The following is a 13089-nucleotide window of genomic DNA, read 5'->3' as shown; positions in this document are numbered from 1 at the left end:
TTGGAAGCTCCAGGTCCCCGGGAGGCCCCGGGAGACCGATGGCCCCAGGGTCTGGCTGTTCTGGGACCCAGCAGCTCCAGGGGTCTGACAACCCTGGGTGTCTAAGAGCCCCGGGTTTTGATTGTCCCAGAGGTCTGGCAGTCCCAGGTGCCTGGGAGTCCCTGGGGTCTGGCAGCCCCAGGTTCTGGCTATATCTGGGATCTGCAGCCTTAGATGCACAACAGCCCTGGGATCTGTCTGACCTGGAGTTCCAGCAGCTCCAGGGGTCCCACACACCTGAGTGCCCAAGGGCCCACGGGTCAGTCTGTCTTGGTGGTCCAGCAGCCCTCAGAAGCCTGAAAGCCCCATTATCCATCTGACCCAGGAATCCAGCAACTCCAGGTGCTTGACAGCCCCAGGATCTGGCTGTCCCAGAGGTCTGGTAGCCCCAGGTGTGTGACAGCCCCAGTGTCCAGCTGTCCTGCAGGTCTAGCTGCAGTGATCTGGCATCTCCATGTATCTGGCAGCCTGGACTAGATTGTTGGGAGCCATGCAGGAACACATGGTAGCCAAGTGGTGCCAAGGAAGCATGACCCGGCACAGGAACACAAGGGCTTCAGAGCAGCCACTGGTTAACCCACTGTAAGGACACAGCTGGGAATTGGGGGGACACCTGGGAACCTGCACTGGTCCCACACCTCTGGCCCGGTAGGGCAGCCCAGTCAATAAACCGCTTCAGCTTGACAGTGCAGTAGCACTGAATGGGCTGGCATTTCCTTGGCCACCACCCCGAGCCAGCTGCCTGTTCAGCTCAATGGTCACTGCAAGCGATGCCCCAAGCTTCTCTGAGCTCCTGGGACATCTGATAGTGGTATGGGGAAACTGTGGATGAGGACACCCTGGCCATCTCCCCCATGGTGGCACAAATGCAGCTGAATAGCTGCATCCATCTCTTGTGAAGTGCTGGCTGCTTGCAAACTAAGAACTGTGGAAGGTGTACGGACAGTGCATCTCCCATGGAGCTGGCTCTGAGGGTCACATACCTCTGGGGCTCTCCTGTGGATGTGGAGCCTCCGTCCCAGCAGGCATGAGTTGGGCAGCACCATTTTGGAGAGGATTAGGGAGTTTTGGGTGGTGTCCTGAGCACCTTCCCAGCCCAGGGATCCCTGCATTGAGCAGAGAGTAAGTGCATTTGGTGGGTTCTCACCACTTTCGGTTTTTGCAGTACTGATGTGCAGGGAAGGCTTCTCTCCTGCTGAGACAGGTGACTCTCAGTGGAAAAGTCTCTAGTGGTCTTACCAGTGGGAATATAACCATTGTGTAGCACTCCCTTTCCCCCTCCTTTTTCCCCTCTGTAGCCCTGGTACGTTCCGTGTGTTTGGCAGCAGCACCAGAAAGCAGCATACCTTGCCCATCTCCTCCTGCCTTCACATCCCTGTCCTTCTTGTCCCATCCTGCTCACAGGAGCAGGAATGTGAAGACCATGGAGGCTCCCTTAGGATGACTCAGCCTCAGGCTGAGCTCACCACATCCCTTTCTGTCAGGGAAAGTGGGATGGGGAGGGGTCAACTCCAAAATTAGGCAGGAATCTGGGCTTGGTGGTGGTATTCCCATGCCTCCTCTGGCAGTCATGCCCACCCAGAGATTTTAGTCCTGCTCTGGCTCTTTCCATCCTAGGATCCCCTCCTCATAGTGCTGAGCAGCCCTGGTGCTCCACTGCCCCGGTCATGATGGGGCAGGACAGCCTCACGCTGCCTCACCTTCCCCATGCCGGTGCTTTGTGTGAGGATGTGTTTGCTTTTGGATGGTTTCTGGCTTCTATAAACTTAACTTCTCTTCCTCTTCACCAGCATACAACATACTCCAGCTGCTCTGTTTTCACCAGTCTAACTCACAGAAGGGGTTGGGCCATAGCCAGGGAGATAAACTGGTCCCTCAAAAGATGCTGCCAACTAGTGTAAGAGGCTGGAGAAGCTGAGGGCTGGCTGGTGCTGCCAGGGCGTGGGGGATTGCACAGCCCACAGTTACCAGCCACTCATCCCTCCTCTCCCTGTGATCCTGGCAAGGCTGCTGCCCATGCAGAGCATGGCCCATGCTTTCGATCACACTCCACTTGCATTTCCTGTTTCAGACTCTGCCATGTGTCTGTCTTCTGTGGAACTGTTTTTGGAAAAATACCACAGAAAAAAGGAACTCCAGAACTATAGTATTTCTGAACACAAAACTCAGGGAAAAGATGCTGTTTTGTCAATGCCTCAAAAATCCCTGTGGCTGCTTTGGTGGGCAGGACTGCATGGAGGGGCATGGGGTGTCATAGGATACCCTGATGTGGCCAGGCTGCCCAGATGGTTGCTGCAAGTATATGGGCTCTTTCTCCTTCCAACTCCCCCACTGCTGCAGCTAGCATCCTTGCACACAGGAATGCTGCAACATGGCTCCTGGCACATGCACCACCATTCCATGCCTCCTCTTCCTCCAGGACAAGCAGAAAGCACTGTTCAGCAGCAAGAGTTAAAACTGAGCAGGGTGGGGAAAGCCTGGAACACGAGGTAGGGGTTGTTTGTGTCAGTGCACCCAGAAATAGAAGAGGCAGTTACTGTTTTCTGGCTGAGCATGGGTACAGCTGTGCCAGGGAAGGTTTAGGCGGGATATCAAGGAAAAGGTTCTTCCCCCAGAAGGTGGGTGGGCACCGGAACAGGCTCTGCAGGGCAGTGGTCATAGCCCAAAGGCTGCCAGAGCTCAAGGAGTGTTCGGACAACGCTCTCAGGCACATGGTGGGATTGTTGGGTTTTCTTGTGCAGGGCCAGGAGTTGGACTCGATGATCCCTGTGGGTCCCTTCCAGCTTAGGGTATTCCATGCAAGGTTGCAGGGAACCAGGGATTTGGAGGTTTCAAGGACATTCAGTACCTTGGGTGTTCAGGAGGCAGCACTCTGCACCCATACACAGCCTCTGCAAACAGCAGCACATAACACCTCCAAGCCGGGTTATGGAGTCATCTTATCATGGGAAGGGGGTTAACTACAAAAAAGGAGGGTCAAGAGGGGCTCCTCCTGCCATAGTACACAGATGTCTGGGGGTCTTTGCATAAGGTCCTAATGGATTACTTCTGCATCCAGAATCCAGCAGAGCTCAGGCTCTGGGGCACCGGTGTGCTGCATGCCACTGCAGCAGCATCCTGCAAGGGCTGGAGAGGCAGCCCAGTGTCTGGAGCATCTCCCCTCTTCCCTGAAACACAAGGAGCCCAGCTGCTGCCTGCATCAGTACCGTTTTTAAATTCCAGCAGCCCCGGCCCTGTGCTCCAGCAATGCTCCCTGCTCTGCTCCAGTTGTTTTTTAAGGCAGGAGAGTCTCAGCTAGAGAAAAGGCAGAAGGTGAACAGCTCTGGAAATCTAAACATCATCCCTCTGAGGGACTGATCCAGGGAAAAAGGAGACAGTGCCACAGTTTTAGGCAGGGAATCCCAGGCATGCCTGTGGTCATGCAGAGCCCAGGAATAACTGGAGCTATGTTGAGGTGTGAAAGCCTGCAGGGTGCACATCCCCCAAAAGCAGGTCTCAGGGCAGGGAGAGGCTCTCCCATGCCACACCCTCCTCTGCAGGTAGGAGGAGGCTCCAGGGCTTCCAGCTCCTCTGAAGCCCATCACAGGCAGCTCCACAGCTTCTCCCATCCCTAGCCCAGGAAGTTTGGCCTCACTCTGTACAGCCCACCTCTGGCTCCTTTCCCCAAGCCCTGGCTCTGGTCAAAGTGTGCAGCTGGAGGGCCAAGAGCAGCACTGACCCCTCTCTGAGATCAGGGCAGTGCCTGGGGACAGGTGGCTACCCAATAACTCCAAGGGAGAGACAGGAGCAGGAACAGTTGTGATTTAATCATCTCCATTCTCTGCAAATCCAGTGTACAGCAGAGCTAGGCTGTGGTCCAGCTCTGGGTGCTCCCACTGTCCCTGGTCCATCACTGAAGCCAGGGACTGTGGGCAGGGCAGGAACGGCAGAGGGATGGGGCCAGCCCGCTCCCCTGGCCCCTCCTGCTCCACTGGACGTTTGCCTGAGGATGGATAACCCCAGGAGGCTTTGGCTCAGCTTATCCTGGGGGATGGGGGAGAGCCTGGACCTGCCCAGCTCTGATCAGTGCAAAGCTGCTGAGCAGGCAAGGAGTGGCTGTCCTGGGACAGGCAGCAGGGACCGATCCAGCCCTTACACAAGTGTGGAAGGGACAAAGCCCCAGCCCCAGCAGAGGCTGGAGGAGCTTCTGGCTTGTCTCCAGCTTGTGCCCAGGTCACCCAGCCCACCTGTACTTGAGCCCATGGCATGAAGCAGACAGATAAATCTCTCTGCGCAATCCCGCCAGGGGAAAACTCCGGGACAGTGTTCACCAAGGCATGGGGCAGGGCTGGCAGGAGAGCCCCAGCATTGCCCCCTGGGACAGCTGAAGAGGCTGTGGGATGGCAGAGGGACATCCCTGGGGCAGTGCCGGATGGGGCAACCCTGCAGCAGCGACTGCCGGAAGGTGTGTGTGGTTCAGCAGCAACAAGGACACTTCTCTCAAAGGGCAAAGGGTGCTCGGGGGAGCTGCAGCAGAATTGGGATGGGGAATGGTGACAGTGGTTCCGGCTGAAGGCACAGGAGCCCCGGGGTTGGGGTCAGTGGTTGAAGAGGTTTCCTGCGAGAAGGCGCCTCTTGACCTCTTTCCAGAGCAGGTCCCGCTCCCGGTTTGCCCGCTGCAGGAAGCCCCTGTTCTCCTGGGCCCTGCGGGACAGGTAGGGCAGCACCTCGTTCACTGGGCCGTAGGGCACGTACTTGTACACGGGGAAGCCAGCCTGGCCTAGAGGGATAGAGGTTGGTCAGGGAAGTGCCAAGAAAGCAAAAAAAAAAAAAAAAAGTGCAAAAAGGAAAAAGAAAAAAAGAAAAAAAAAGAAGAATAAAGGGAAAAAAGGTGAAAGGGAAGAGGAAAAAAAAGGGGCAAAGGGGAAGAAAGGGGGCAAAGGGCTACAAAAAGGGAATAAAGGGGGCAAGAGGGGGAAAGGGGGGTGAGGGAGAAACAGGGGGAAAAGAGGGAGGAAGGGGGAAAGAGAAACGGGGGGAAGAAAAAGAAAGGGGGAGGAGAAAAAAAGCGCCACCCTCCCTTTCCTGCCAGCTCTCCCACGCCCCTGGGGCTGTGCCGATGGAGCAGGGATGGATGTGCAGGAGTCTGCGGTTGGGCTCTAAGATGGGAATCCTGGAAGCGGCTGAGCCTGTGAGGGGAGCTGCAGCACATCTCTCCCGGCTCAGCAGCGGGAGCTTGGGAAGAAGCCAGGGGGAGCGGGCTGAGGTCACCAGGAGCCCTGGGAATGTCGGCAGCCGGGGCTGGGCCAGCTCAAGGAGCGTTCAACCAGAAACATCAAGTTAACACATTTTTCCAGCATGACCAGAGGAGGCTGCAGACGGGCGGCCAAACCCCGCTTCCGAAGGAACTCCAGGACAGAGCAGTGTCTGTGCTGGACAACTGCCCAGTTTGCCTCCTGCTGCTCTCCTGGCCTTAGGACTCTGCTCTGGACTGGTGTGGGCAGGGGGATCAGTCCCTGACCTGACAGCTGGACCCTTGTGTGTCCCTCTGTCCAGGTCCCTGGAAGTGCTGCTCCACTGCCTGGGCCAGTGGCTGAGGACAAGGCCATGCAAGAGGCTGGTGCCGCCCTGGTAGCAGAGAGTCCAGGACTCAGTGTGCACCTCCAATGGAGCCAAGTGACACCCCCAGACTGAGGAGGTACAGAAGGGGCATGCTATCTGCCAGGATCAGTCTCTGCCCCATTTTAGGGCACTACAATTTCCACTTAGATCCAAAGTGGGAATCTCCCTGCCCAGCCACCATGGCCTCATGGGACTCCAGCACAAAGATGTGATTCTCCACCTACATCCTCACCTACATCTTCCCCAAACCTCATGCAGGGGTCACAGCACTCCCCACAGCAAGGCACTGTGCTCAGCCAGTCCTGCTCTGTGACAGGCCTGGCTCACTCGCTCCTTCCTTTGGACGCCACAGTAGCTGCTCAGGGAGACACCAGGGGTCCAGATGGGGCAGGAGCATCTCTGCCAAGCCCTCCCCACCCCATCACTTACCCAGGGGGAAGGTGATCTGGTCACACATGCCCAGCAGCTGCCCAAAGCACACCTTCTTCTCTGAGGGATGGATCCCAAGCTCCCTCATTCTGCAAACCAAGCCTCAGCATTAGGAGAGAGCAGAGACAGCATGGAGCTCACCTCAGCAGTGTGTCCCACCAGAGGATTGGGGAGCACCTCCAAATAGAACAGCATAGCACTGACCACATTCCAGATGGATGCTGAGATGTAGAACTTGAGGGATTTGTTTTCACAACAGCTCCTGGGTGCTGCACCTCAGCTCCAAGCCCCATCTAAAGCCCTGAATACCAGTTGGGAGCCACGATCCCTCCAGGTGAGCTCAGCGGGGACCTCAGAAGCCACAGCAGGTCTTACCACAGCTTTGCTGGGCCCCCACATCCCTTAAGTCCCTAGTCCCTGCCTTGCCACACTGCCTCCCCGGCACTCACCTGTGCAGGGTGAACTTCACTGTGTCCTCATTGTGAGATGCCACCATCACACTGGCTTTCCGTCTGTGCTTGATCTCCTCCAGGACATAGTCCAGGCACCTGTAAGGCAGTATGGGCCTCTGGTGAGGCTGCCTGTGCCTATTCCCACTGGGGCAAGAGAGGAGAGTGGCTGGAGCTGTCCCCTACCTGTGGTACATCTCATTGGTCTTCTCATAGGTTGGGTTGATGGGATCCTCGTAGCCCAACTGAGCCGCCCTTTCCCGCTCCTGCTCCATATACGCGCCACGGACCAGCTTGGTGCCGAAGTGCCAGCCCTCCCGGCGTGACAGCTCCACGTCCCCTGTCACATTGTCGTAAGCCTCCTACCAGGTGCAAGGGATGGCAAAAGGTCATCACACCGGTGCCACCCCTTCACTTTAGCAGCTCTGCCATTGCATTGGCATGACTTCAGGAGCGGAGATCTCCACCCATCTGCACCAGCAGGTGCTGCAAGGTGCTGGATCTCACCCTCAGGTAGCACTGATAGGTGTTGAAGATTATGGCCTGGTTCCTGTTGAAGCGGCGCTGTGTCTCCACAGTGAGGCGGCTGATGGCTGGCTGGAAGTAGCTCTGCTCTGCGTCCACCATCAGCCTCACACCCTTCTCCATGGCTCTCTGGGCGGTGAATGACACACAGATTTGGCTCATAGGGCTGCCTGCACCACGTCTCCCCCTGTGTCTACCCCAACTCCAGTGCCCCCTCACCTTGGCAAGGACATCCATGCGCTGCAGCACCCGCTTCATCTGCAGATCCTCCTCCTCACTGAAGCGTGAGAGCAGCGGTTCAAGCTGCCCAGTCTGAAACAAGTGCAGCTTTGTGGCACCCTGCCAGCACCCAGCTCTGCCCACCGGAGACACAAATCCCCCTGGAGGGAACCCATCCCCAGGGTTGCTGCCTAACCCAGCCTCACAGCACGCGCCAGCGAGCACGGTGTGACAGGGTGCCCACCCTGCCAGCCCGGTGGATGCACACTGTGGTTACAGCATAGCCAGGCTCTGGCAGCACAGATGCCACCAACACTGCAGCCACCAGCAACCTACTGGGAAGAGCTTAAGACCCACACTCTGCTCCTCCAAACTCCCTGTGGGACCTCTCTGGGGTTAGCATAGTGGGGTACTCACCTGCCTGTTGGGGATGAGCAGAGGCTTGGAGATCTTGGTGCGGCTGTCCAACAGGCTGTTCCAGTCAAGTAGGTCCACAGTGCTGGGAGCAGAGAGTCAAGTCCCTACTGGTGTCTTGCAGGGGCAGGGGGGTCTCTACCAGCTGCCGACCCCCACCAGCAAGCAAGATGCATAACGTGTGCTACCCTGACCTGTCTTGTCACCTCCACCCAAACTTTCCCTACACTTGGTTGCTGTAGAGACCTCCCCTTGCTACTACCACAGGGACAGGGACAAGGTCCCCCAGTGTTCCCACCCTGCTGCACCTCCAGATCCCAGGCACCTTACCTGCTTGTGCCCAGGCTCTCGCCCATGAACCACTCCTGGCTCTCTGCCTTGGTCACAATGCCGAGGTTGGCCAGTGTCTCCTGCCACCAAAAGGAACATCAGGGGCTACAGGGGTCTGCCTGCTTAAGGTGTCACAGCTCAGGGCTGCTCTGGGATCTCTGTGTCCCTGGTCACCTCCTGCAGCACATCCCTGGCAGCACAGCCTCCCTCAGGCCTTCCTGCCTCACCTGCAGCTTCTCCACCTCCAGTTTCATCTCCAGCATTGCCCACCCAGCCTGGCCCTGCTCTGCAGCCATTTGGAGAAAGAACCTCCGCCACTTCACCAGCACCTCCGAGAACCGCACCTGTGGGGACAGAGTTCCAGGTGAGACACCCAGGCTGGAGCCTCCTGTCATGCCAGGGCTTTGCAAGGTCATACCCAGCCTGAGGCAGATGCTGATCTAGAATGGGGCACCTTGGCCAAGCCGAGCAGCACAGACCATCTCCCCTGCCACATCCCCTCATTTTGGGACCTTTAAACCTTTGTGTCTCCCCAAAAGTTGAGGCAGGGTCTGCAGGGGCCTTGGGCACACAGGGAACAGCCTGTTGGTACCCACTTGATGCCACAGCAGCAAGCCTGGCACCTGCCCCAGTAGAAGCATCCTCTGTGGCCCTGGCTTTGCCCCACCTCACCTGGTCACAGCCCTGGAACTCACCAGGAACTGAGGTCTGGCCAGTGCTGTCAGCTTGATGGCAGAGAAACCGTCCTCTGAGCTGCCACCTGGATGGAGCCAGAAGGACAGAGTCAGCCCAACAGCAGGGTACTTGAGCAGGAAGGAGGTACCTGAGATATGGTGGTGGTGGTGGGACTGAGGCACCCCTGTAGTCCCCAACACAGTGGGGCTGCCCAGGACATATGGAGCACTCACTTGAGGCATCGATGCAGCGGAGGAAAGTCTCCATATGCTGGTCACACTTGGCCTCATCTGTGTAGAAATAGGTGTGGGCACCAGTGACCCCACCATGATGATCCCCAAATCCCTGATGGGCTTGGTATTGCTTCTCCTTTTGTTCTGCTCCTGGGGTGGAAGAGGATGGAGATGGGCCATGCAGCCAAGCTCCTACGGAGCTTCTGCCATGGGTGTAGGGGAGAGGGTCTCTGGCTTGGACCTTGGAAGAGCCCCCAGGGCTGACACATGCCCTGCCTGTTCTGTGCCCAAGCAGAAGCTGTCTTTGACGAGGAGTAGGATTGGGCCAGGAATCACACTGTTCCTCATCCAGCTTGTTTTTTGAGGCTGTGGGAGCTGGGTTCTTCTCCCACAACACAAGGCCCACAGTGCCCAGATGAGCTGGACCTTCCTGTCACTCACCTCCCATCTCCTTCTCGGCTGCAGAGGTGCGGGAGCTAAGAAGAGAAACAGGGAAGATAAGGGCCAGGTCAGTAACCCCCTGCAACCCCACACTGGTGGCCAGGGCAGCTCTGAGGCTCCTGTGCCACCATCCTGGTGCTGAACCTGCTCTTCCCTCACCATCCCATCACTGATGGGATCTAGCTGGCAGGTAAGATGCCCCAAACCCACCTGTGGAAGGGAACAGGACTTTACTATCCATCCAGGGAAGACCTGGAGGCCCTGAGGCAGCACAGCGAGGATGCTCTGTCCAAGGGTCCAGAGCTGCTCTCCAAGACCCTATCCCATTGCAAGGACAAGGTCAGCCCTGGTGGGGGCTGGGATGCTCTCTAACCAGCTCATGGTCCTTGCTGTGGTAACAGCAAACCTCAACCCAATGCCTCCCCACCTTGATGGCACCTGCAGCTGGACCATGAAGCACAAAGCTCCTCCAGACCCAGATAGAGCCAAGGGTGTCCCGCTGCTTCAGGACACTCCTCTGTGCCTTGGCATCAGCCAACAACTCACAACGTCTACGCTTCAACTCCAGCTGACCTCATTAATTTTAAGCCCAAGTTTTCCTGCACAGAGATAACAGGGCTCTGGTAGCCTGGGGGATGCGGGTCAAGGCACAAGATACTCCCTGAGCTTGAGCAGCCAAGCCTCCTTGCTGACATCTTAAACCTAGCCACAGACCTGAAGTCTCACCCAGAAACAGGGCCAGCCCCCAGAGAGCAGTCCTGAGTGACAGCAGAGCCATCTCCTCCAGGAGGTCTCTGCCTTGGCATCACTGTCCCAAAACTGGCCGTGCCCAACGAGGGGGAAGCACACTGTGAGGGAAGCAGCAAAGTCACCCATCCAGAGCCAGCAGGCTTGGACAAGAGAGCAGAGAGGCATGTGGCATGGTCCCAGGACATATTGTCCCACATGGAAACCCTGTGACAGGGATTAGGAGTTGCTGGAAGCATAAACAACCAGAAACAAGCCACTCCCTCCAGCTTCCTGGAGCCAGAAACAGCTCCACATGGCTCAAAGTGCCACAAAGCCTGAGAGGAGCTGGGGCAAGAACAGCTGAAGCTCACAGGGAGCAGAAGGCATCACATCTAGCAGGCTCTGCTCTTTGGTTTTGTTCCCCTGAGGACAGGAAAAACAGCTTTCTGGCCCTGAATACAGAAGGTAAATGAAAAGAAGGAGGAGAGATCATACACTTAGAGATGGAATGTGCCAGCAAAGCCCTCAGCAGGTGGAAGGTCCCCTCAGAGCAGACGGTGTGGTGCAGAGAATGGCTTCAGCTAGATACTGCTGTGACATGAGGACACACAGACATGGGTCCTGTCGTACACACAGACATGGGTCCTGTGGACAGGTTCCAGCTGCAGCTGAGGACAGCTCTGAGCCCGAGGCACACCTTGGGCCCAACATCTGAGGTGCTGGGAACAAGTGGCCAGGAGCAAAACCTCCTCCAGCAAAGGCACACAGCTCAATTAGCAAACAGCACCCTTGGAGCTTGGTTTTGTGTTCCCGAAGACAAACACACCCTTCCCAGCAGCATTCCTGCTGCATGACTGCACCAGCCCTTCCTTCATCCCCCAGGGGGCATTTAAAGCAGTGCCACAGTGCTCACTTTGTTCTTCTGCAACAAGCAAAATAAAGGAAGCTCCTTACAGCTGAAGAAATAACTCCATCCTGGATATCAGCTGCTCACTTTGCAATATTAATCTTGGCCAGCAAAGCCATTCCCTTGCCCACCAAGTGCCACTGATCCCGGCTTGTACCTGGCCATCCATTTTGCAAACTGACAGCATGTCTCTCAGAGCAGGACCCATCTCCAGGCACTGCCCAAACACTCCTGGCAGGCTGTACCCAGAAAGGAGCAACCTCAAGGTTGAACTCAGGACCTGAGAGCTCACACTTGCCTGAAGCAGGTTATGAGGACTTGCCACAGCCCGATGGATGGTTGGGAAGTGTAATCCAGCTGACACAGCATCCAGGGGCTTTCAGGAAGTTTTGGATTAGGCTAAATAAACCATCTCAGGAACAGCACAAAGGAACGCTGTCAGAAATAATCCCTTTGGCCTTGGAGGTTACCCCGAGGGTGCCAGCAGCACAGTGTGTTTGCTTCGCTCATCAGCAAATGGGTCTGGCAAAGTTATCCTGAATGACCACATCAAGGAAAAAAACTCATGGTTACAAAAAGTCCAGAATAGAGCTATAGGAGGTGCTTAAAATCCCACAGGTAGGAATAAAGCAAAGCTCTTTGCAGACTAATCCTTCAACCTGCTCCATGAATGAGTTGCCAGCACACACCAGCCCAGGGCCACCACAGGACCTCCTTGGAGAGCTTCAGGCTGAAGAGAAGGCACCCCATGATCCCAGGGACATGCTGACAGAGCACTGGGCAGGGGTGGCAGCAGCTCTGGGAGCAGGAGAAGAGGAGGTGGCAGCTCTGGGAGCAGGATTGGCCAGGCTGGATGGTGATGCCACACTGGACCACCTATCAGGTGTCCACACAAGGAATCTCTAGAGGAAGCCAAGTCCACGTGCTACATGGCAGAGCCTGAACAGCATCTGACAATGCTCAGGGCAGGACTGTCTCTCCCTGTGTTAGCACAGGCCCAACCCATTTCCAGTCTTGGGATGCCTGCTGGCCAGCATGGGCCCCAAGGTTGCTGACTATAATCACCTCCACTATGGAGGGGGACTGTCTCTTTCATCCCATGGGTACCAGAAGCCCCTGCCCAGCTGCGGCACTGCCTCTCCAGCCCCCACCCAGGCTGGCACCCACGTCAAAGCCCCCAGCCCACAAGCAGCATCCAGGCTCTTTTGCCTGCAGCACACTTATTTTGCAGCTGTGTCACCATGACCTGGCAGAAGCCTTCAGCACGTTGCTGAGGCCTCCTGGGACAAGCTGGTAGAGCCCTGGATGCTAGCCTGGGCAGGGCAGGCAGGAGCCTGTGGCGGGCAGGATAAGCCAGTTCCTGCCCACATTGCATTGCTGTTCCCAGGTGGAAAGCCTGTGGAAAAGGTGGACACAGCCCATTGGTGGGGCAGAAAGGGTATTTCCCTGCCATTGTCTCCAGCTTGCTTCAGAAGAACAACAGAAGATGGCACCAGGAGCCCCAAAGACCTGCTGCCTGCTCCTGGTTTGTGCCTCTGTTTCCTGGTTGGCAGCAGGGTCCAAACCTAAAGCATTCACAGGGACACAGCTCCAGAGCTCAGCAGCCACGAGCCCAGGATTCCTCACCCCTCTCAACCACGTGCAGCCCAACTCAGCACCAGCCCTGGCAGAAACACTGAGAATTTGGCATTCTGCCCCAAAGAGAGCCAAGGAAGACCCAGAGTAAGGGTAGGCAAGGGGCAGGGTCCAACACAACCCTTCCAATGCCACCCTGGGCTTTGTCCCCGCTCCGTGACAACCCTGGGTAACCTCCAGGATGGCATTCATAGAATCATAGAACATCCTGAGTTGGAAGGGACCCACAAGGATCATCCAGTCCAAGTCCTGGCCCTGCACAGACACCTCAACAATCGCCACCCTGTGCCTCAGTGTTGTCCAAACACTCCTTGAGCTCTGGCAGCCTTGGTGCTGTGCCCACTGCCCTGGGGAGCCTGTTCAGTGCCCAACCAGCCTCTGGGGGAAGATCCATTTCCTAATATCCAGTCAAATCCCACTGGGGCTTGGGCAAGGATGCATTGGGGAGTGCAGAGAATGGGCT

General features: G+C 56.7%; 1 protein-coding gene across 1 annotated transcript; it reads right to left on the bottom strand.

Moving 5' to 3' along the window:
- Positions 1-3825: 3825 nt before the first annotated feature.
- Positions 3826-9808, bottom strand: LOC103764021 (proline dehydrogenase 1, mitochondrial). Its single transcript, XM_029964921.1, has 13 exons — positions 9783-9808; positions 9356-9504; positions 8915-9064; positions 8702-8766; positions 8234-8350; positions 8007-8086; positions 7680-7761; positions 7263-7355; positions 7026-7172; positions 6705-6880; positions 6519-6617; positions 6070-6158; positions 3826-4798 (listed from the first exon to the last, which is right to left on the bottom strand). The coding sequence occupies exons 1-13, from the start codon at positions 9806-9808 to the stop codon at positions 4617-4619; spliced, it is 1455 nt and encodes a 484-aa protein (XP_029820781.1). The 3' UTR covers positions 3826-4616.
- Between the last annotated feature and the right edge of the window lie 3281 nt (positions 9809-13089).

This window comes from Manacus vitellinus, unplaced genomic scaffold, assembly GCF_001715985.3.
Source record: "Manacus vitellinus isolate BGI_N305 unplaced genomic scaffold, ASM171598v3 scaffold_84_pilon, whole genome shotgun sequence".
Classification (NCBI taxonomy): domain Eukaryota; kingdom Metazoa; phylum Chordata; class Aves; order Passeriformes; family Pipridae; genus Manacus; species Manacus vitellinus.
The sequence above is the reverse complement of the archived record's forward strand: the minus strand, read 5'-3'. Positions and strand labels throughout refer to the sequence as shown.